This window comes from Nicotiana sylvestris, chromosome 3 (genome assembly GCF_000393655.2).
Source record: "Nicotiana sylvestris chromosome 3, ASM39365v2, whole genome shotgun sequence".
Lineage (NCBI taxonomy): Eukaryota > Viridiplantae > Streptophyta > Magnoliopsida > Solanales > Solanaceae > Nicotiana > Nicotiana sylvestris.
In genome coordinates, this window is record NC_091059.1 from 110,942,749 (window position 1) to 110,965,731 (window position 22,983).

The window sequence follows — 22,983 nt, forward strand, 5'->3', positions numbered from 1 at the left end:
GTACCGAATCTCAGTATTTCTGGACAAGAAAATAATGGTAGGATGTGTTCCCCATTTTCCCTGGTTTAGCGTACGCAAGTAACAATTTCTCGAGAGAAGGGTAAATATCGTTAGCCAATGAGTGAATCATACAATTGAACAAAGGCATTCTTGCTTAACTAGTTGGAAAGTAGGGAGTTTGGTCCTTGAGTATTGTTTTGTTCCTCGTGTTATTCGATTGAACAGACCTTCAACTAAATCTGACATTTGATTTTAGTTCTTGAACCTAGTTAGCATTTTAGCAAAATCATCTTTTAAGAGCTGTAAAAATTGAAGATGATGATTCTATTAAAATGTGTTTCCAACGTCTGTCAAAGCTTCATAAATTCATACTTCCAATTCTTTTTTTAATAACTGTGGTGTCCGATTCATTTTTCTTCTCTTGGGAGGATCATTCACAGATTTAGCCACAAATTAGTAGGCTAGACTCCAATGGGGAGCATGTATATCCTTAAATTTCTGCATATGGTAAAGAAGATACATCTACTATAACTACTTTAATCCAAGTATAGGACAATCAGACAATCAATATCTATAGCAGTAAACTGGTACATTTCTTTTATCTACTTTTTAACAATACAACAAGTGCCCACCTAGCACATAAAGAGGCTTGTCACAGTTAGCAAAAACATTGCATGTTCCAAATCTATTTTTTTTTTTAAAAACATATACCAGTAGATCTTAGTAAACAATAAATGACGATATCCACAAAAGGGGGCTCCAAATTAATTTCTTCCAAGGATGAATTTCTCTGGATCAACGATGTTTCTTTATCACTGAGCTCGGGTAATAGACAGCCAGCATGAGGTGGTGGAAAAGCTCTCACAATACAACTGCACTCTGTCCAGCTCACCACTAGAATAAAAGTTTTAACTCTAATTAGCATGTGATTTTGGTTCTAACTAGAGCTAGGCCATAAGGAGCTGAGTCTCGCTGCAAGCTTTGCACTCTTGTAATCCTCCCGAAGCTGAATGAACCTGAGTTTGCAGACAACAAAATGTTAAAGTATCATTCAAAAAAAGAAAAGAAGGGGGGAAGCATTCAAGAATATCAAATCCTTGACCATATTCATTATTCTGAAACTCGTTATTAATTGAATGAACTCATAAGTGGACCCGCTAAAATTGATATCATCCAATCTTTCTAGTATCTTACTGCTGATATAACAGAATTCCTTTGGTTGAAATATATGATAGACATGTGAGTAAAACACACATCTTACTTTATGAGAAAATCTGCAGGAGAAACAGTCTGTTTGTTCACAGCCTACAAGAATACTTCAAAATGTTAATTACCTTTGTGCATCTTTCCTAATGCTCGGGGTTCCCTCAAACAGTGTTGAAAGACTTTCTGGAGCAACAATAAACACATTTGCCATGCTGGAAAAAGATGATAAACCAGGAAATCAGGATGATATCATATTTTGTGGAAGGCATGCCAATTATTCAAAATAAAAGCAACTTACATGCCCAGCTGTTCAAATTTCTCATCAACAGAAGGGGCATTGAAACTACGAACAAACTCCCCATACTCTGTTATATCACGCTTCAAACGCAGTCCTCCACTACAGTAGACAAGGAGACAAATTATGCAATATACAAGCAAGCAGGAAGTTGTGTATTTTCTTTCCATCACATGTATCAACTTGGCCATGATTTCAATTTCACAATGAAACAGGCAACAAGTAAGAAACATCAGGAGAGACTGACCAAGTCACAAAACAATGCAGAAAGTTTAGTTTATATAGAACTGTGCAATCAAATGCACACTGAGATACACAATGGATTTAAATCTAAGTAGAGAATAAAGCATTACAGAGTGCAGTATACTTATTTCAGATTACTGAGTGTACAGGGGCATTACTTAGCATTGCAAAAACAAATAGAGGTGCGGCACTTAGCAGACAGAGAGATTAATCTGAATACAGGATCCGCTTGGATTTGGGCCTAGCTTACCACTTAAGAGAAATAAGAGAAGACCCGTCAAACAAACGCAACTAACAAGGATCCATCACATTGCGCTGGGGTGAGAAAGAGCAACTAAATAGAGCAGATCATGGTTCACATAACAAACCCAACTAATTAAGGGTTTAATCATAATTGATTGATCAAATTGGTGGTGGTGATACAACCCTAAAGCTGATACATTCTCCAAGTAATATTCACTGCCAGGAACATCAGAGTCGCAGAAGAAAAAAATAATAAAATAAATAAATAAAAAGGAGGAGGAGGAAGGTTCATCATCCGGAATTGCATGATGTAAAACCAATATCATCCAGTTCAGCATCCGAAAATGCATGATGTAAAACCCATTTTCCGGGAAAACTATTTACTCCAAACACAAATTGAATTCTGAAAATAGGGTCGTGCACCTCTAAGCTCTACAGTTTGAGTTGGAGGCGCCTAGAGGTGTGTGGAAAGTTAGGTACAAAGGGAAGAATATGAAGTAAAAATCAGATTGTGTTGTAGTAAAAAGATATATTAGCATTAACAACATGAAGAATACAGTCAAAAAATTCAAAATCATTACAGCATGAAATAAGAATACTCAATCTCACAATGGCATTTGAGGGAAGCATAAAAGAAGATGCCAAAAGGTTATGTTAGAAGAAATGGCTACGAGACTAGTCCGTACAATATGTTGAAATAGCAAAGGATGACAAGTCTAATGGGGAAAGAATGGCATCCTTGCTTCGGTGGTTTGAATCCACTTCTGAGCAGGCAAAAGGTCCAAACACCCCTTGAGTGAGAAGCAGATGTTGGTGAAAAAAGGAAGTTGAGTTCAAGTTTGGAGCACATGGCAAAATATGACGCCTATCACAAATTGAATTAAGGATAAGGATGTAGAAGTAAAGCGAGTTGGGGGATTAACTCAATAGAACTTATACGAGGAAATGAGACAATCAATGTCACTAGTGCCATAGGCTTCACAAGAGGCAAACAGATCCTTATTAGGGAGATCAAAATGGTCATGTGGGTAGAGATAGTTATAGTTTTGAACAAGTACATGGTACAGGAAATGATGAAGAAAGGATATCCTAGAGTTCGCTTTAACTTAAGTTTTAGTTGTAGTAAATACATATTTTAAAAAGAAGGAATCTCAATTGATAAAATTTAATAGTGGGGATAACCATACTATGTCCTTACAAGAAGACGTGATAGAACCATGTGTAAGGATGGTAAGGTTATCCCATGAGAAGCGATAACCACCAGACATAGACTCTTGGTCTCTGACAACTTCAAGCACTTTATATATATATTTTATAATGTTGGACTGGGATGAGCTTAATTGGAGCGACATGGTTAGTGAGGATTCATATAGCTGACCCTAACTTGCTTGGGATTGAGATGTTTCAGTTGATGTCCTAGTTGAGCAGTGACTGCGTTTTCCAGAAAGTGTTTGTCCATGCACAAATTTTGCATTCTCAACCCAAGAATGATCCTTGCAGCATCAGTACACAAGTTGATGCCTTGATGAACACAAAAGGAGATGATAGTAATCTCTTATCCGGCTTTCAATTTATGAGCAGAAGCTTCACAACTATTGAACTTCAGGAAACTAGATTCCCGTCTGGTTTACAATCGATCAAAAAGAGACTCTATTTTTCTTTATTTCTAATAAGTTGATTTAACAGACATCCGAATTTTCTTTCTTGGCTCTATCGCAATGCAAATATTTGCTAGAAGATAGCTTCCCGAACTCATTGAAACTAAGGGGAGTATAAGCATTAGCTTACTCTAGGCAGGGGAATAATTTTTACCATGGATCCTACGAGTCACTATGTCACTTTTGCAACTCCAATTTTACAACTTAAACAAGCAGCTATAACAGCATTAGCGAAAGGAAGTACCTTGCATTAAAAGTGAATTTTTGCCAATGATTAAGCAAGCCTTTGTGTAAACGATTCCCCTATTAAAAGTAAAAAATACACCAAATTGTTAGCAGAAATTTTGATTCAAAGAGTAATACAAATAGGAAAAAAATGCAGATAATGTAATCAGCTGAATTTATGAATGCAACAGAACACATTGTGCACAAAGCTCTAAAACAGTTGTTGATCCACTAAGGCCTCATTTGTTTGCACTTAATGGAGGTTTGAATCCTAATCATTCGGATCTCAAATATTAAGTGCGCTTGTTTTTTAAGTCCGAATCTTAATTAGTCAGGTCTTAATCATTAAGTGTGTTTGTTTTTTTATTTCCCAACCACTTAATGGGTCTGAATAGGTCTTATTGATTAAGATCTATAACAAAGACTTAATTTCATTAAGACGCTATCATCCACATTCACTACTAACCGCCGACACCGCCCACCATTATCACCTATACCACCATGCACCATCCAACCACCATCATACTCAACCACCACCACCAACCGCCACTGAACTCAAACACCACCACTGACCACCACCATCCTCGACCATAGCCGCCACTGCTATTATTATCGACTACCATCACCCCCCAACCCCACCATCATTGATTACCACCACCGCCACCCCCATCATTATCAACTAATGCCACCATCATCATCCTCAACAACAACTACCCACCCACCCACCTCAACTACCACCATCAACCACCCCACCACCATCATCAACCATAGGTGTCATGGTCCACCATTATAAACTACCACCACCTATCACCACCTTCCTCAACCATAGCTACCACTACCAATCACCACTAACTACTACCTAAAACCACCACATCAATCAAAACCACCACCAACCACCGCCTCCAGTCGGCATTCATAAGTGCCACCTTCAGCCATCACCACCACCAACTACTATATAATTTTTTTAAAATATTTATTAATAGAATATTAAATTAATTAGTATTTTATTTGACTTTTCTATTTATCAATTGTTAAATAAGAAAAAAATTAAAAAAACAAACAGTCTTAATCATTTAGTATTCAAATATTAATATACATCTTAAATATTCAGATGTGTATTCAGATTCATATCGTTCTAATCTTAATACACATCTTAATATCCAGATGTGCATTCATATTCAGACGTTTAATCTTTAAAATAACAAATGAGGCCTAAATATTAACATGTTCCTGACAATCCAAAAACAGTTATATAGGCGCATAGAGTAAATATCTCCTTCTGTTTTAAAATGCATGTTTGTCAGTTCAATTTATTTGGAGGTTCCATTGGATAGGAATTTTAGAGTCACAGGCTACATGGTCATTTCAATAGATCCATGTACCTAGACCAACAAAGAAAAACAAATCCCCAAAAAATAAATCATTAACCAGCTGGGTCAAGGATCACTTAGCGTAACTTGTAGCCTAAAGATTGGGCAACTGAAAACATAACACAGAGGACATTGCCAGCAGTATGGGGTCAGCTAGGATAAAGTATAAGCAGAAACAAGAACAGGATTATACCAATTCAGCCAGGAAAGCTTGTTTGTTAAGCCCTTCCAGTGCTGTGAATGCCGATTCAAGCACCCGCGAAAGGTACGCGACAACTCTGGTAAAGGGAGAAGCCGTAAGAAATAGGAAATATCCTTCAGAATTTTTTTTTTAAAAAATAAAAAAAATTCAAGAGGTCCTGATATGTAATACGAAGAAAGAGATAAGAAAATATATGAAAGGCCAATTCTATGCTATCGGAAACTTAGTACTTTGATACATTCTTGATTTATTGAGAATGGCATGTTTTGATTTTTTTCAAGGCAGTAAAGTAATAGGCAAGCTTAATATCCTTCCGAAGATCATATTTTTATAGCTTCTCTATTCTACATGACATAAGTAAAGTTTTAACTAGTTCAGACTTTGAACAAGCTTGTGTTGGCCGATGGTCAGGGGCAATGCCGTCATCAGGTGATCGATAATCTGTGGCTTTTTGTTCAGTTGAAAGTATGCGTTCCACCTGAGAACAGCCAAAGAAAGTGTAAGCAAATATCAAAGTACAACTCTGATTGGAAGGAAACAGAATAGAATCTGGGAAATTCAAACAGACTGGTGGTGACTATTGTGATGGTACTGCTGAGGCCAATTCCCACATACAAAGCCTAGAACAACCCTAAAACCAGATAAAATGTTTTGAATCACAGACCTCTGCCATAACAGTTTCAATGCACTGCTGAAGCCCCTTATAAGCAGCACCCTCAGCACTTGACATAGCTGTAGCCATTTCTTCACAGGAAGCAGCATGCGCACCATCCACAGGTAGTAAAAGCCGAGATATAGAGTTTGCGAAATACTGAAGAAAAGGAGTTCAAAATGAACATTACAAGAGGCAACACAAGATTGTGTTATTTCTCTAATCAAACAAGGATTTTCACAAGTCCACTAGCATCAAACCAACATACTTGCTGCACAATAGCCACACTGCTCCCACAACGTTGCACAGCAACCATGAAAGATCTGAAACTGCTTTCACCAGCCGCAGCTGCTGCTTCTGCCTAAATACCACAAATGATATGCTTAAATCAGCCAAATCTATGAAAGTATAATCATCTACAGTGAAAATTTACATAAACTTCAGATAGTAGTAAACAGGAATGCCAAAGTAATTACAGCAGAAGCGGCTGCAGCAGCTACCCTTCGACTAATGCTAGTTCCAAGCACAAATCTTTCCCTTAAAGAAGCAGCCTCGGTAAGGCTGTCTCTGGCTCTTTCAAGACCTTCAGTTATGTATATACTAACCTGAAAAAGTTTGAACAAGGCAGGTAATGATATTGATACCACATAAAAAATGAAAATACACCCAATCTCCCAGAAAACTCATATTGAATTACAATTTTTACCTTTCCACAAAAAAAAAAAAATCAGTAAGTTACATACTCCGCATGCCAGATGAAAGTAATGTAAATACTGCCAGCAGAAACAAACTTCAAAATAGAAAGGTAATGAACTTACTTGATCTAGAAGGCATGTAAAAACAGCTCTTACATTTGCAGCAACTGCAGCAGGCTGTAAACAGACTAACAATCAATTAGTTCAATCCTGTAAGGTCTGAAATGAATCAAGTTAGATCAATATCAATCTCTTAGGACAAGGTGCTGTTCGAAGACCTTTGCACAAGTCTACAAGAAACGGACAACAAAATATTTGATTACTTTACTCCTCTAACATGACCAATAAACTTGTCAGAAGAACGTTCACATTGCCTTTTGCGGACAAAGAACATGACATCTTCAAAAGGACGTTAAAAATAAGCATAACACATGTAAAAGTGATGGAAAACAAAGAATATCTTTTACATACGCGCCAAGTTTATCAACTTTTTGGAAAATTATAAAAAGGACACCCCTATTGTCACTCCAAAAAACGCTCCCTAATGAACTGGACAATCAGTGGATTTCTACCAACAAAGAAAAAAGTGATAATCTGAATAAGGAATTTTTAAATCGACTTGAAGTTCTAGACAACAACTTTCTAATTTTTGCTTGTGGATAATTAGCATACACATTTCAGGAAGAATTGCCTCTGTTCGCTAAATAATTTAGTTCGTTCTAACAGAAGACAAAGCTACGTGCACAAAGAAATCAATGAAGTTCAGAGTAATACAGATGAAGTTAGCATGCCAATCTTTTCTACATCACGGTTTGCCGAAATATATGGATAAGCCAGAATGAAATCCTTGCAACAATAAGTGCAAGAAAAAAAAAAGAAACAACTAAATTCTATCCTTGATTCAGTTTTTCTATAAAGAAGGAAACTAGTAAAATTACATTGTTTCCAAGTATCTGGTATCTCTTCCCACTTCTACAGCAAATTTCTCTAAAAAGCATCATGATGAGGACAAGAAAGACTGCATCTCCCTCCTCCTCCCTCCCTCTCTCTATCTCTCTGAATAAAATGAAATAACCACTGGCATCCACTCTCGAACCCTTCTCTCACTATCAAGATTTATTACAGAGAGTCCGTCAAACCGAAAAGGCTACATATGAAATTTGTAAATTCACTGAGCATTCAGGCACAACGCAATATATATTTTTTGGATCTTCCACTAAGCTTAATTTTTTAAATCAAGACGTTGTTCCCCGCCATCTTGGAGGTATTTGCATTCCAAGAAAGAGTAAGTTGTAGCTCGTGCAACATCTTGAAACATATGTCACATATACCTGTGATGAAAACAAAGTGCATCTGGATACTGCTTCTTCATTCCAACGCACAAACTCTGTCACCACAGTGACAGAAATTTGCTGGTGAGAGGATGCCATTGAAGCACCTTTTGAGCGTCCAATTGTTCCAGATGACTCAGAGGATTGCTGGCCTTCAGTACGCAGCTCCTCCATCTGCAAAGTGTAACCAAAGTGTGTTTACACTAGTTCATGAGTACATGTCAACATAATATGTTAAAGGTGGAAAGCTTCCATAAACACTGAGTTAAACAGCTTGCTGCAAGTTCATGCCACTAATAACGATCTTTTTCTGCTAAGGTTGTACCTCTAGAAGCTCAAGATTTTTTAATGGTTTCCAGAAAAACATAAGCGAGTCAGCTAAACTATTGTACTTAATGTAAATAGATTAGGTTAAAATCCACCCAAAGTCATCCTATTGCAGCTTATTTGGTCTCTGCAAGGAAATAATTTCAAGATTTCACAGAACCAGCTAACATAGCAAGTTGCCAGTCAATAAATCTGTTGTCTTTCTCTTTACAGTGCTTCAATCTCCATTTAATTTATCCTCACAACCAAATAAAATATTGGATAGCAGACATGTTAATATTTAGAGTGTTATTTCAGTAGTTATTTACCTCTATGGTGTAAAAGTCTCTTCTTAAATTTTTCTTCTGCGACTTAGAGGATGAAAAAAAGGGCAAAAAGAAAGAGAGGACTAGATAGAGATATATCCTGAGGTTAAGATGATAGAGATAGACCACTAAGAGACAGACTGTCCCAACCTTAGCTTTGTAAAGTTGTCTAAGAGAGGCCTGCTCATACTCGATGTATATGTCTTTGTGTGGTAGAAACAGAGATTCCGTTAACCCTGTAACAAGAGGAAAAAACTACATGAGAATGTAACGGACATATACCAAAGGCATAATCAAGTATAATAGAAAAAAGGAAACAGCACCTGCTTCTTTCGAGACCATTTAAACAGTAGAAAATTTCTTCACCAAAAATTGCTGCAGAACAAATATTTGATTTTACCAATCAAATATTCTGTACTTTTTTGGAACTCAAGCAGACGCAAAGACTAACTTAGGATAACACAAGAAAGGACAGGTTTAAGATTTGGTATTTACATCTACATATTCCCCATTGTAGTTTAGTTCTATACTTCAGATAAACACTCAGCAACTAGGACATTATAATTGATCAATGTTAGAATGTTAAAAGTTAGAAATAAAATATTAGAAGTGTCCAGTTCTAAAGTAGGATATTGTCCAACATTGGAAAGATAACATGCGCATATCGTGGTTAACACCTATAAAGTGGTGCTTCTTTTATTTATCCAATCATTAAATCATCAGTATATCTCATCTCTTATCTTTATTTTCTCACTAGATATCAATCCTCTTCTAGGTAAAGATCTAGGTAGCTTCTGTCTACATGGCAGGTCAGCTGACTAATGTTTTTTACTCTTTCATAATTTTAGTACCGTGCCCGTGCTCGTGGCACCACTCACTCTTAATTTTGGTGACATTTCGGCCTACCATCCTTTATTGACCATTCCTGCAGTACGTGCCCTCTCTGATTAGTGCTTCGGCAGCACAGTGCCTTTTGCCGGCAACTGTTCTAATGGTACAGTATTTCTCTTGAGGTGACCATTTCAGATCATTGTGCCTCCTTTTCGATTATCATTTGGCAGTACCATGTCTCATTCTGATGACTGTCCCAGCGACACCCGCGTCTTTCCATACCATAGTTCTAGCATAAATTTTTCCACAAGATCCCCAAGACTAAACCTTTTCCACTAAGATTCCAATAATCATAACTTTTCCGGCAATTGTCCAGCAAGATCTCTGGCAACCATATCGTTGATTAAGTACTTTATACTTTCATAATAAGCAAACTCAAATTGGTTTTCCCACTTTAATTTCAAAGGGACATGTCAGGTGTTAGAAGTAGAATATTTTTTTTTTGATAAGGTAAAATTGTATTAATCAAAAGGGAGAGAACTCCCGTATACGGGAGGTATACCAAAAAGTAGAGAATTTACAGCAGAATATGATTCACTACAAAAGACGCCCAATCTTCTATACAAGTAGGGGCTATATGAGTGCACCAAAAAGCGATCAAAGATAAAAGACTATTCTTAAGATGTGAAAAAGGAGACTCAATCCCCTCAAAAGCTCTCCTATTTCTCTCCCCCAAACTATCCACATGAGAGCTAACGGGGCGAACTTCCACGCCTTTTGCTTTCTTCTCCTACGGAAACTGGCTCAGCTATATAAAATTTCCTTTGCAGAACTTGGCATCACCCATTGAACACCAAAAAGATTTAGGATTGCCCTCCACAAAGCCGAGGACACAGGGCAATGTAACAAAAGATGATCAACTTCTTCCCCTGAGCTTTTACACATGTAGCACCAACTAACAAGTGTAATTCCTCTCTTTCGCAGGTTTTCAGCAGTCAAAATCACTCCCCACGCCGCTAGCCATGCAAAAAAGCACACCTTCGTGGGCGCCTTAGGAATCCAGATCGAGGAGTATGGAAAAGTGGTCTCCTCTCTCACCAACATGCTCTGGTAAAAGGACTTTACGGTGAACAAACCATCGCCACGCAAACCCCATCTCCAAGAATCACAAGATGGCTGGGGCGTGTCTTGCCCATATAGCAGTGTCAACAAATCTTGGAGCTCCGCAATCTCCCAATCTTGCATGTTCCTTCTAAATGAGAGGTCCCATACTACCCCCTTCATGCTCCTTACGAATTTGTTGAACCATCAATTTCTTCTGGTTTGAAACTCTGAAGACGTGGGGGAAGGAGACCCTCAGAGTATCCTCTCCACACCACCTATGATTCCAAAAGCTGATTCTCCTTTCATCTCCCACCCTGTAAGTGATGATGCCACTGAAGGCTTCCCATTCTTCATGATGCTCCTCCACATGCTTCACCCGAAAGGTGCTATGATTGCCTTGGTCCTCCAACCGCCTCCCGTGGAATCGTACTTTTCTACTATGACCTCCCTCCATAGAGCATGCTCTTCTACCCTGAATCTCCACAGCCACTTCCCCAACAAAGCTCTGTTGAATACCCTAAGATCTTTTACTCCAAGTCCACTCCACTTCTTTTGGGAAGTGACTGTCTGCCAATTCACCGGACGAAACTTTCTAGTTCCATCCGCCGCATCCCAAAGAAAATTCTTTTGAAGCCGCTCCAGTTTTTCTGTGATGCTCACGGGAGCTTGCAACAAAGACAAGTAATAGGTGGGCATACTCGATAAAGTGCTTTTAATAAGCACTTCCTTACCGCCTTTAGACAAGTATCGTTTCTGCCAGCCTGCTAATCTTTTTTCAAACCTTTCGATCACTGGATTCCAGACCGTAGTATCCTTATGCGAAGCGCCCTATGGGAGACCAAGGTAAGTAGTGGGAAGGGAACCCACCTTACATTTGAGAACATAAGACAAAGCATCAATGTTAGTAACCTCACCCACCAGGAAAATCTCACACTTGCCGAGGTTGATTTTGAGTCTTGATAATATCTGAAACCACTGCAAGACTTGCTTCAGGTAGGTCAACTGATCCATATCGGCATCACAGAAGACCAGGGTGTCATCCGCAAAGAGCAAATGAGAGACTCTTCGGGCACTAGAGCACCCCGATCGGAGCTGAGAATCCTCTCAAGAAGCCACCGCCCGCCGCACGGTCCATCATTTTACTTAGAGCATCCATCACTAGAATGAATAGCATGGGGGATAGGGGGTCACCTTGCCTGAGACCCCTGGAGCTGCCAAAGAAACCACACGGGCTACCATTAACCAGGACAGAGAATCTGACTAAGGAAATGCAGAACTTGATCCATCCCCTCCATCTTGCCCCAAACCCTATCTGCATCATAATGAAATCCAGGAAGCCTCCTCAAGGTCCAACTTGCATAGTAAGCCGGGTTCTCTATTTTTCCTTCTGGAATCTATAGGTTCATTTGCCACCAAAGCAGCATCCAGGATTTGCCTACCTTCCACAAACGCATTCTAGGAGGACGAAACAGACACGTCAAAAACCTTCTTGAGTCTGTTGGAAAGCACTTTAGAAATAATCTTGTAAATGCTCCCCACAAGACTAATAGGCCTGTAGTCTCTTATACAAGATGCACATTCTTTCTTAGGCACAATAGTGATAAAAGAAGCGTTGATGTTTCTCTCAAAAACACCATTCACATGGAAGTATTCAATGGCTTCCCTCAACTCCCCCTTGATGGTGTCCCAACAGAGCTGGAAGAAGGCCAAGGAGAAACCATCAGGCCCGGGGGCCTTATTACCAGCACAACTCTACACAGCCTCGTGCACCTCCTCCTCCTCGAAAGCCCTTTCTAGCCACTCACTGTCTCACTCCCCTATGTGGTTGAACTCTATTCCCCCCCCCAAAGTCGGCCTCCAACTAACTTCCTCTTTGTATAAGTTCTAATAAAACCCTATCTGCATCATAATGAAATCCAGGAAGCCTCCTCAAGGTTCAACTTGCATAGTAAGCCGGGTTCTCTATTTTTCTTTCTGGAATCTATAGGTTCATTTGCCACCAAAGCAGCATCCAGGATTTGCCTACCTTCCACAAACGCATTCTAGGAGGACGAAACAGACACGTCAAAAACCTTCTTGAGTCTGTTGGAAAGCACTTTAGAAATAATCTTGTAAATGCTCCCCACAAGACTAATAGGCCTGTAGTCTCTTATACAAGATGCACATTCTTTCTTAGGCACAATAGTGATAAAAGAAGCATTGATGTTTCTCTCAAAAACACCATTCACATGGAAGTATTCAATGGCTTCCCTCAACTCCCCCTTGATGGTGTCCCAACAGAGCTGGAAGAAGGCCAAGGAGAAACCATCAGGCCCGGGGGCCTTATTACCAGCACAACTCCACACAGCCTCGTGCACCTCCTCCTCCTCGAAAGCCCTTTCTAGCCACTCACTGTCTCACTCCCCTATGTGGTTGAACTCTATTCCCCCCCCCAAAGTCGGCCTCCAACTAACTTCCTCTTTGTATAAGTTCTAATAAAACCCCACTATCGCCCCTTTTACCTCCTCATCTCCCTCAATCCTCACCCCATCCACAACTAAGGACTCTATGAAGTTTCTCCTTCGATTTGCAACGGCCACCCTGTGGAAAAACTTAGTATTCGAATCCCCCTCCTTTAACCAGAGCGCCCTCGATTTTTACCGCCAACTATTCTCCTGAGCTATTGCTAACTCGACTAATTCCCTCTTAACCTCCCCCAAATATTAGAAGTGTCAAGTTCTCACATAAGATATTGTCCAGCATTAGTCGAATTTATATGTGTATTATCATGGTTGACACCTATAAAAGGTGTATTGTGTATTTACCATAACATCGACTCATCAATATATCTTTTCTCTTTTCTTTATTTTCCAACTATCAATAGCTAGAGAAAACAGATAATACTTGGAATGAAAGAAAAAAATTATTAAAAAGGAGAAAAAGAACAAGTGAGGGATTGTCCAAGACTTCAGCTTTTTGTCATCAACCTATTTCTTAGTGATATATAACTTTTGATGGTAAGGAAGGAACTCAAGTTTCTTCAACAATCGTTATTTACCACCAAGCTTCACTAGCCATGCGGTACCTTCTTTTTTCCCATTCAATAGTAGAAGATATCCGGTCTTCCTTCTTTTGCTTCTACCTCCAATTCAATTAATTGATCTTCTTCCTTTACGCCAGAAGGGGGGAAAAAAGAAAGAACAACTTTATCATCTTTCTTCCCAGCCTAGTGGACCAAATTGATTAACTGCTTATCCTTCTGCCATTCTTATATTGTTTTTTCTGCTATCTTCAGTGTCTTTTCACCTCCTCTTGACGAGGAAATGAACGTTCTGCAACGGAATTGAGGTAAATCTTCTATTTTACATCCAATAGCAATACCTTATTCTTATTGTGTAGGGCTTTAGAGATTTGTCACAGCCCTTATTATTTCTGCATCCTAGTTAACAAAGTGATTTCAGTGTCAAGACACTTTAAAATTTTCCATTAAAGAATACCTATAATTTTTTGGCTTATACATGTCTCCATAAAAGTACATCCTCAATATATCATTTTGAAGCAATATGTAATCCAAATGAAAAGCAGTTATGTACTGTGTACCAGTGTTTGTATTCTTCACTTGGAGGTTCCAGCACATTCACACAACAAAAAAGTTAAAAAAGATGTTTGCGAAGTTGAGATGATGGAAGGCATTTCTACCTTCAACATCCAAGTCGCCACACCCTACCCCACGTAAATATCTTGCAAGCTCCTGTGTCTTCCCATATGCCACGGCTAGCAATCTGAGATACTGAATGCACAAAAATGAACAGGAAAAGGATCAATTAGTGGGTCATTCTTTCCCTGTCAATCAGCACCTTAGAAGAAAATCTCTTGTCATGTTACTCACTAATATAAGTCCTCCTTCTTCCATGGGAGGTGCGCTGACAAGAGACGGTTTCAGTAAGAGTTTCTCAAGAAGCTTTGGAACACGATCCTCCAAAACACGCTGAACAACCACCACAGATTAGTCACTAAATCACAATTCACAAATCACAATACATTTTTTGCAGTAACGCATTTAGGCAATCATTTTACTTGAATGGCAACCAGAACCAATACAGAATAGCAGATGACGTGGAGGAAGCTCAAAACATTAAATAGGGAGCAACGTTACAGAAAAATCAGTGAATATTCATCGGAAAGCATGTTGGTCATACAACAAGTCAAGAATTAGCAAAATCACTCTGATATACTGGAAACATCATCGCACCAGAGGAAGATAATTCTAGAACTAATCTACCTCAAGCACAACGCCAGTAGTAACCCACCCATACCTGAACCAGTATTGACATTACATCGTTTGGGGAAGGAAAAACGGCTGCAATAGTGGCTGCTTCTTTCCGCACAGTCTCTGAAAGTAAATCCAAGGCGTCAGGAGGCATGTACTAAAAAGAGAACCACTGTTTGATTTTCAGATCAATTTGTCATTGATAACCTGTAATCTCTTTAAAAATTGAAGAAAGACCACGCGCGACATTGCTAGGGCTGGGCTGGGCACCCTGATCTCCAAGAACCAATTCAGCATCTGCATTCATGACCTCCACATCGAACATTGGACATAATCCCACATAGTGTTGCATAGCACTGGTACCCCTATTAAACTGCTATCCAAAAGTAACACGTCAAAAGCTGAATTTTTTTCTGAAATGTAAATAACCTAGAATATGATATTTGACTCTAAGTACACAATGGAAACATCAGATGGTTCAAAAGAGAAGCAACCAACGGGGATCAAGAATGAAAAACTTAATAACCACTTTGTAAAGCTCCAAGCTCTTTTTCTAGATTATGATCAACTCAACTTATCCTATTTTTTCCATAGAACTTTACATATGGAGCTTTAACCAGAGGAACAAAACTATAGGTCTACGTGATTTACTTGGTTTACCTGCGACAGAATTTTTGCACATTCCCGCATTGTAGACAACTCCCGCTTCTGTGAAGCCGCATCAAATCGAGCTAGTAACCTGTTTTCCAACTCTACAGGCACCAAATACGAAGAAACTTAATATGTCCTTTAACAAAAAGCAAATACTATTAAATTTGTAGGTTAGAAGGCCAGGAAGAAAATAAAGACGAATAATAAGGAGAGTCCTCACTTCTTTATTCTTTTCCCAATCAGTAAGTTGCCAACGAATTTCTATAAATGTTATCTTCTCAACATTATCACTCTACAAATCATGCATGCAATATATACTATCAATCAATCAACTACTTCTAAATCCCAAATATGAATCCTCTGTATCTATTACACTCCATGTCTCCATCAGGCCTATTTCTTTTCAATACAAGACAACCTGTCTTTTAGGACAAATTAAGGGTTATCTAAAGGTTCTCTAGATTGCACAATTACTCTTACATGGACATATATGTCTCTAAATAGGATAGAGAGGCTTTTGACGACAAACCTAACGCAAGTATAACAACAACTAAGTCTTAATCTCCAAAGAAGAACTGCATAAAGAAAACAAGGATGAACAGACAAAAAGCTGCCCGCACGAGAGAACATAAAACCTTCCTTAGAATTACCTAAGACAGATCTTAAACTACAGTACTATGTGTCTGCTTCATAAGAGACACATGAGAAAAGAGGCATTTCATACCCAAGTAATGGTTCCTAATTCAGTTCATACCAATATCACTTTTTTCTTAATAAAGAACACCAGACAAAACCAATGATTGCTAGTTCAACCTCAATGAGTTAAAACAGATACATAAAAACTCAGTCAATTTTGTTGGGTAATTCTTCAATAAAAACACCAGCACTCTTAGCTACATCAATTCTGGCTTATAAGGGGTCCGTACTAGCATATATATACACACACACACACACACCTTGTCTTTTATTTCCGTATTGATGTCAGTAGTATCTAGGCCAACTTGCAAGACACCTAGATTAATCCACTGAATACATGCTACCTTCAAACAGGCCATCTCATTAAATAGAATAGAAATTGGAGAGGGCGAGTTGAGGCTTGCCTTTCACAACATTTAGTTTTGTGCCATATAGAGTTGACAGTCCAACAAATTTGTATGACACTTGGGTGGGAGAGGGGGAGTTCATTGGGATGAGATTTAGAAGCAACCTTCAAGATTGAGAGATAGGGAAATTTCAAAACCTGGTCGAGCTACTGTGCAGGCAGCATGCACCAGAAGCAATATCAGATTAGTGGGGTGTGGGGGGGGGGGGGGGGGAGGAGCAGGGATTGTCTATTCATGGTTAAGTCTTACTACCAAAGTTAGTGAGAGAGAAGTCGAGCTTCCCACACCTGTCAATTCGGGTCCCAAGGGCGTCTATGAAGGTTTGTCTCTTCACGTGGTTCACAGCAAGGGGGAGTGATACTAACAGCAGAAAACCTGAGAGATAGGGATCACTTATATCAATTGGTGTACCATGTGCATATATTTGGGTGAAGACGTAGACCATCTTCCGTTAAATTGTCAGGTGGCTGCACATTTCTGGTGGGTGGTTCTAGATTGGTTTGAAGTACAGCGGGTGATGACGGGAACAGTGAAGGAGGCATTACACAATGGAGCTTTTAGAAGGAGGAAAAGAAGACTGAAGGCATGGGATGTTGTTCCATTAGCCCTCATGTAGGAAAGAGAGGAACAGGAGATCGTCTGAACGCTAGTATCTTTTCGCTGCACCCAAGAATTTCCTATAATAGAAGATGGAGTGTGTAGGTTCTCTATTATTTGTGTACGGCTTGTATACGGAAATTCTCCATCATTAATAAAACGGAAAAGTGTCAAATATATCCCTCTACTTTCATAAATTGTTTAATTATACCCTCCGTTATACTATCCACCTCTCAGAGCCCCTATGGTTACACTTTGGGGCCAGATATACCCTTATTTTAGATGGAGTGCCACGTGTCACTACCAGATTAATTGACCCATCCCTTTTTTTTTTCTAACCCGATTCACTTAAAAAAAACACATTACCCGGCCCAAAGTCCACCCCATTGCTTCTCCCTCTCACCTCTTTTCCTCCTCTCTTCTCACTGTTGTAACCATGGCGGAATGTCCACCAGCGAACTCACCAGAAACCATGGAGAACCTTTAGATTTGTCACCTCGCACTTTTTCTTCCCCTTTCTCTATACCTACAAACACATTTACACAGAGATCTGGAGAAATACATACAAGAGACCGGAGATCTGAAAGTTTCGGCTCCAAATTTTACTGGATCTGACCGGAAATACATTTTTCTGGCGAGTCATTGCTCTCTTTTCTCATGTTTTCCTTTTCTTTATCAAATCCGTCAAGAGGAAAGTTGTTGATGTTTGAGGTTGCAAAGACTGCAGCCAAGTGAAAGCTGGTGGTGGTTACACATTGAACATTGCTAGCAATGTTACCGTAAGGAGCACTATTCGAAGGCTTAGGGAGCAGACTGAGAGCTTGAGTCATTTAGCTGCTTATTGAAATTTGAATTCGAAATAGTCTCCACTGTTAGATATTAAGAGAGCTTGAATCTTGATTTTGCAATTAGAGAGCGGGAATAAGTACTGTGTTTGAAAATTTTGGTTTAGCCTAAGCATTGGAACGATGTTCCCAATGTGATATGTCCAGGAAAAATAGGGTTATACATACTGGTTTTATGTCCATGCTTAGCATTATTTCTAATTAATAGTAGGACAATAGACTTGCAAAGATTTGTCACCGGAGAGAGACGATAGTAGAACAATGTTACAGTTTGTATTAACTATTTTAAGCATTGAATTGATGGGTTTCAGAAGAAATCACAGTGAGGCGAGGGAGAAGAGCGGAGGAAAAGAGGTGAGAGAGAGAAGCTGTGAGGGTGGACTTTGGGTCGGGTAGTGGATTTTTTGAGTGAACCGGGTTAGGAAAAAGGGGATGGGTCAATTTAATCTGGTAGTGACACGTGGCACTCCGTCTAAAATAAGCAAAATAAGGGTATATCTGGCCCCAAAGTGTAACAGTAAGGGCGCTGAGAGGTGGATAGTATAACGGAGGATATAATTAAACAATTTATGAAAGTAGAGGGATATATTTGACCCTTTTCCGTTAATAAAATTATTTACCCTGCAGAAGAAACATCAATTGCAGGATTTGAGATCCTTAAAGTCCGTCTTACAGCTCTAACAAAATACAACAAGTAGAAGTGGTATATAGATAAATAAGTTGCTAATTTTGTACCATTGCAGTATTCTTGGAGGTTGGCAACAGCAACTTCCAGCCCTCTACTCGCAGTTGCATTACCAACAGCTGATGAGATAGTCATGCTTTGTCTTCCAATATCATCCTCAGCAAATGATCCTGAAATAGTATAGATGTCAAAAGATAATCTTCATAAAAATCTTCGGAAAAAGAAGAAAATAAGTGCTAACATGAAAATCCCTTGAAAAATATTGTTGAACGTAACTGCAGCCAGAAAATACAATATTGTTACACTCTTGTATACCAACAAAGAGTTCAGTGTAGAGTCCATTTGTTTTATCTAAAGAGGAACAACACAGAAATGAAGGATAAGATATCCTCCTCAAATGGAAACGAACATTGTGCAAAGTGCATGCATCAGTACATTTAAGATATTAAAAACCTAGGTCTAAAGTAAAACAAGCGATGAGGAGAATGAATAGTGATCAAGACAATTGGTCATTGACTGGGACACGCAAAATCCAACGGTCAAACCAAACCACTCTCAAATGCCCCTCCTAGCCCTCAAAAAAGAATTTAGAACGGGCACAGAGCAGCAGGATATTCGCGTCAGCTATTCTGCTATGTCATTTGTCATACATATGATATGTTCCTGAGTAATGGAAAACATGTAAAGAATGCGAGCCGCTACACATTTTATGGCACCGGCCAAAACATTTGAAGTTCATAAAGTTTCCTGCATGATTATGAGATTAAAATATAGAGATACAAGATGTTATGTCAATGAAAACCTCATGAGGAGACAATGTGTTAGCTTTGCTTAGTCAAGGAAGGAAAATATCTAAATCAGGGTCTAGACAGGAAAAAGAGGACCCAGCTCCAGGCTGCTCGGGGCATAGCTGAAAACTAAAATAGGGAACTGAACAGGAAATAATGAGGAAAGACGAGATACATAGAGAATACAGAGATTAGGTTCAAGACACTGATATAACAACTCCACATCGGAAGCCAACTGTATAAACTGTATTATTAATAAGACTACAGATAAAAGCCAAATGACATATGATTATGATACAGAGGCTTAAAACTCAGAAGCAGCTAATTTTAAGGGTCATTTGGTTTGCAAGTCATACCGGGATTATAATGTTGGGGATTATTATAGGGGAATCATATAATAATGGGATTATTTAGAGGATATACTTTTTTCAATAGATGTTTGATTTCTTTGGATTAAAAAAGGGATATATGGGATATGATATAAAACCTGTGTTTGGTTTTATAATAGATAAACTAGGATAAACTGTCATACCAATTTTAATCTTGACCTTCTTAAAGGACTTTGGGAGAAGAGCTTTGGAGAGGGGCACTTTTATCATTTGGTTGTTTTGCCCGGGGATTAGTTATCCCAGAATTGTTATCCTATATTGAATGTGGTGTAAAAATAATACCCAAATTGTGGTATAACTAATCCCAAGATTTCTTATACCAGAAAAACAACATCCACACAAACACGATCTTAAATAATCCCACATTTTATCCCGGGATTCTTCTTCTTTTATCCCATGATACATCTTACTTTATACATTGGCTACAAGGTAATAAGTGTAAGGAGTTGGACTTTACAATTGACAGCTCAAATTATCATGGTAAAAGAATTTTTAGGTAAAAAAAGCATGATGTTTACCACATAGAATATTAAGGAAGCATATGGATCTTACTTAATTTTTGAGCAATCGAAGCAGCTTCAGCAACACGACTATCATCAGAGAACAACGGAGAAAGTTCCATCAGGTCTCCTGGACTGCTATTGAACTCCATCAAGTACTATGAAATGGAAAGCAACTTACACTGTCAGTTTCCAAATGAGGATAGAAACTAGAATAGCCCTACATGCAAGGATTATTTTGCCGAATGCACGAAGCTAGTCATGAAAAGTTTACCTTTATGAGCTCTATTGTCTGACTAGCAACTTCTCTCTGAGCATCTGCACTCTGGACACAAACAGAGATTCAGTAGATATTGGACATACTAACAGCATTAAACAGCTCAGGAAATTAATCAACATGGACAAACTAATGGAGTTAGGTCTTAAGGAAAAATTTCTTTTTCTTTCTGCTCTAAGTAGGCATTTCATTATTAGTAGAAGGAAAGCAAAGTAAAAGGGGAAGGATACTGTGGAATTTCTGGAAGCTAACAAACTTGCACTTGGCCATAACGAAACACTTTCATTTGACCAATTGTTTATACTCCACATAAAACATCATACGAAATTAACCTTAATCAAGCATCAAAACAAGTGCTTACAAGACTTGCAAAAAGCAAAGAAGGAATTAAGCTGCTATACCTGTAGATGATCTCCTATTTTGGCAGCTGTTTGACCCACACTAGATATACGCAAATCCAACCGTGCAAAGCTATCAAACAAGCCGTCTACACCTTTTTCCAGCTGCACATTGCATTTTTCATCAAACTTAAACTGAGGTCTTTATCTAGGTAAAAAGCATCTTTTTTTTTTAATATCCCTAGAAGTACAAAGTGAAGAAAGAGACAACAACAGACCAAGTGGATCGATTCTCATTTTCATAAAACAAATTTAAAAAGTATATTGAAAACATTCCCCACATAGTGTGATTTAAAGTGTTACCTCGGCAGCACTTTGTCATTTATTTGCTCTATCAAGAAACTTACTCCATTAAAGGAGCAGATTGCACTAAAATGAGCTAATCCCCAAAACTATTTCCAGAAAAAAGATTTCCCTTAAAAGAACTATAACTTCATCTTATAATGACCACAGTCCAATGAACTAACCTCAGAAAGTGTCTTGTGGTGCGTTGTATCTTGGACAGCAACTTCCTTCTTAAGATTGTTAAGTTTCCCATCAATCTTTGATCAAATATGAAGGCATCAGATCAAAAACCTTCAGAAACAGTATTACCTCACTGAATACACATATAATCCTTTACTATACCTGTTTTCTGAGATCAACCAGTTGTTTACACGAATTCTTAAATAAAGATAATAAATCATCAACTTCAGGGAATAACGGACTTGACATTCCTTGTGCTGACTTTCCCGCATCTGGTGGTGTCCGCAAATTCCCATTTGGTAGAGCATCATGGCCTTCAGCTGCGTCTGATTCTTCTTCTTGATAAGAAGGTAATATCTCATTCACCAAGTTACCAAACAAGCCATCAAAGGAGAACTCCCCCTGCATTTATTGGGTAAAACACGCTGCTGTCAGTTAACTACCAACTTTCTAAAGCTTAAGTTGGCATAATCTTCCATACACATTATATGGCATCTGAGGCGTCACCTTGAAATCATCTATGTCAAGAACAAGCAGATCAGAGTCAGCAGATGCAGAACTTGAAAACATGTCAACCCTCACTCCGTCTCTAGTCTCTCTCATCTATTCTGAGTCACAAGAAAATGGAACAAGAAATTATATCCGTCATCTTTGCTAAAAAACTGGATTATAATCATTTGACAAGCAGGATAACTAAGCTAAAAAGTAGCATAAATTTGGTGGTGTACAACACAAGACTGTGATCAGTCCTCATTGGTTCCTTACCAACAGCTATAGGATAGACAACCAAGGAAGAAAAAGGTAGCAACAAAAAAAGTGAATTTCTAAAAGTACAAATTATGTTAAAAAACCTAAAAGCCACAAGACATTCAGCAATTTCATTCAAAATTCAAAACTCAGATGAGATGTAAGTGTGTGTATTGGCCATTTCTAGTAACTATTGGATCTGCTCTAAACTAACCTTGTACGGAGCAGGTGTTAAGTTTGGCAGAAATGTTTGTCCCACATCAGTGGTAAAATAAAAATTGGGGAATTTTCCTCATATAAAAATATAAAAGAAGACCTAATGTTTAGGATTTAAATACACCTCTCATTTGCCTTCTCATCTGTTTAAGGCATTTGTATCTTCTCTCTTTAGTATTATTTCACTTGTATTTTTGGAGTGAAATAAAATATTGGTTGTGTCCGAGGAGTAGGCAAAATTAGCCGAACCTCGTAAATTCTGGTGTTCCCTTTATTGTTGCTTTATTGTCTTATTTATTATTTGGTGGCTGTCATAATTTTTGGTATAGTAGTTGTGACTTATTCACACTATATACATTTGGCTTCCGCAACAATTGGTATCAGAG

General features: G+C 38.5%; 1 protein-coding gene across 3 annotated transcripts; it reads right to left on the bottom strand.

Annotated features, from left to right (window-relative positions):
- Nucleotides 1-548: 548 nt before the first annotated feature.
- Nucleotides 549-22,653, bottom strand: LOC104233846 (exocyst complex component SEC10b-like). Of its 3 annotated transcripts, none has more exons than XM_070170945.1 (25): nt 22,596-22,653; nt 22,142-22,237; nt 21,797-22,036; nt 21,637-21,711; nt 21,173-21,274; nt 20,769-20,819; nt 20,547-20,652; nt 18,868-18,987; nt 15,597-15,688; nt 15,144-15,309; nt 14,983-15,059; nt 14,556-14,654; nt 14,366-14,456; nt 8,903-8,988; nt 8,121-8,294; nt 6,913-6,966; nt 6,571-6,699; nt 6,363-6,455; nt 6,107-6,253; nt 5,823-5,920; nt 5,434-5,518; nt 3,890-3,948; nt 1,505-1,603; nt 1,335-1,418; nt 549-1,016 (listed from the first exon to the last, which is right to left on the bottom strand). In XM_070170945.1, the coding sequence occupies exons 2-25, from the start codon at nt 22,235-22,237 to the stop codon at nt 938-940; spliced, it is 2,502 nt and encodes an 833-aa protein (XP_070027046.1). In that variant the 5' UTR covers nt 22,596-22,653; the 3' UTR covers nt 549-937. The 3 variants fall into 3 exon arrangements, with proteins under 3 accessions (XP_070027046.1, XP_070027044.1, XP_070027045.1); XM_070170943.1 differs by lacking the exon at nt 22,596-22,653 and adding an exon at nt 22,400-22,566 and having other exon boundaries at nt 22,142-22,242; XM_070170944.1 differs by lacking the exon at nt 22,596-22,653 and adding an exon at nt 22,400-22,417.
- Between the last annotated feature and the right edge of the window lie 330 nt (nt 22,654-22,983).

Bases quoted from the DNA above. Each gene is read 5' to 3' on its own strand.
- LOC104233846 (XM_070170945.1), bottom strand. From the start codon at position 22,237: ATGAGAGAGACTAGAGACGGAGTGAGGGTTGACATGTTTTCAAGTTCT. The intron at 20,653-20,768 runs GTAAACTTTTCA...TCCATTTCATAG, and splicing joins AGACAATAGAGCTCATAAAG to TACTTGATGGAGTTCAATAG. The intron at 14,655-14,982 runs GTATGGGTGGGT...GTGGTTGTTCAG, and splicing joins TAATGTCAATACTGGTTCAG to CGTGTTTTGGAGGATCGTGT.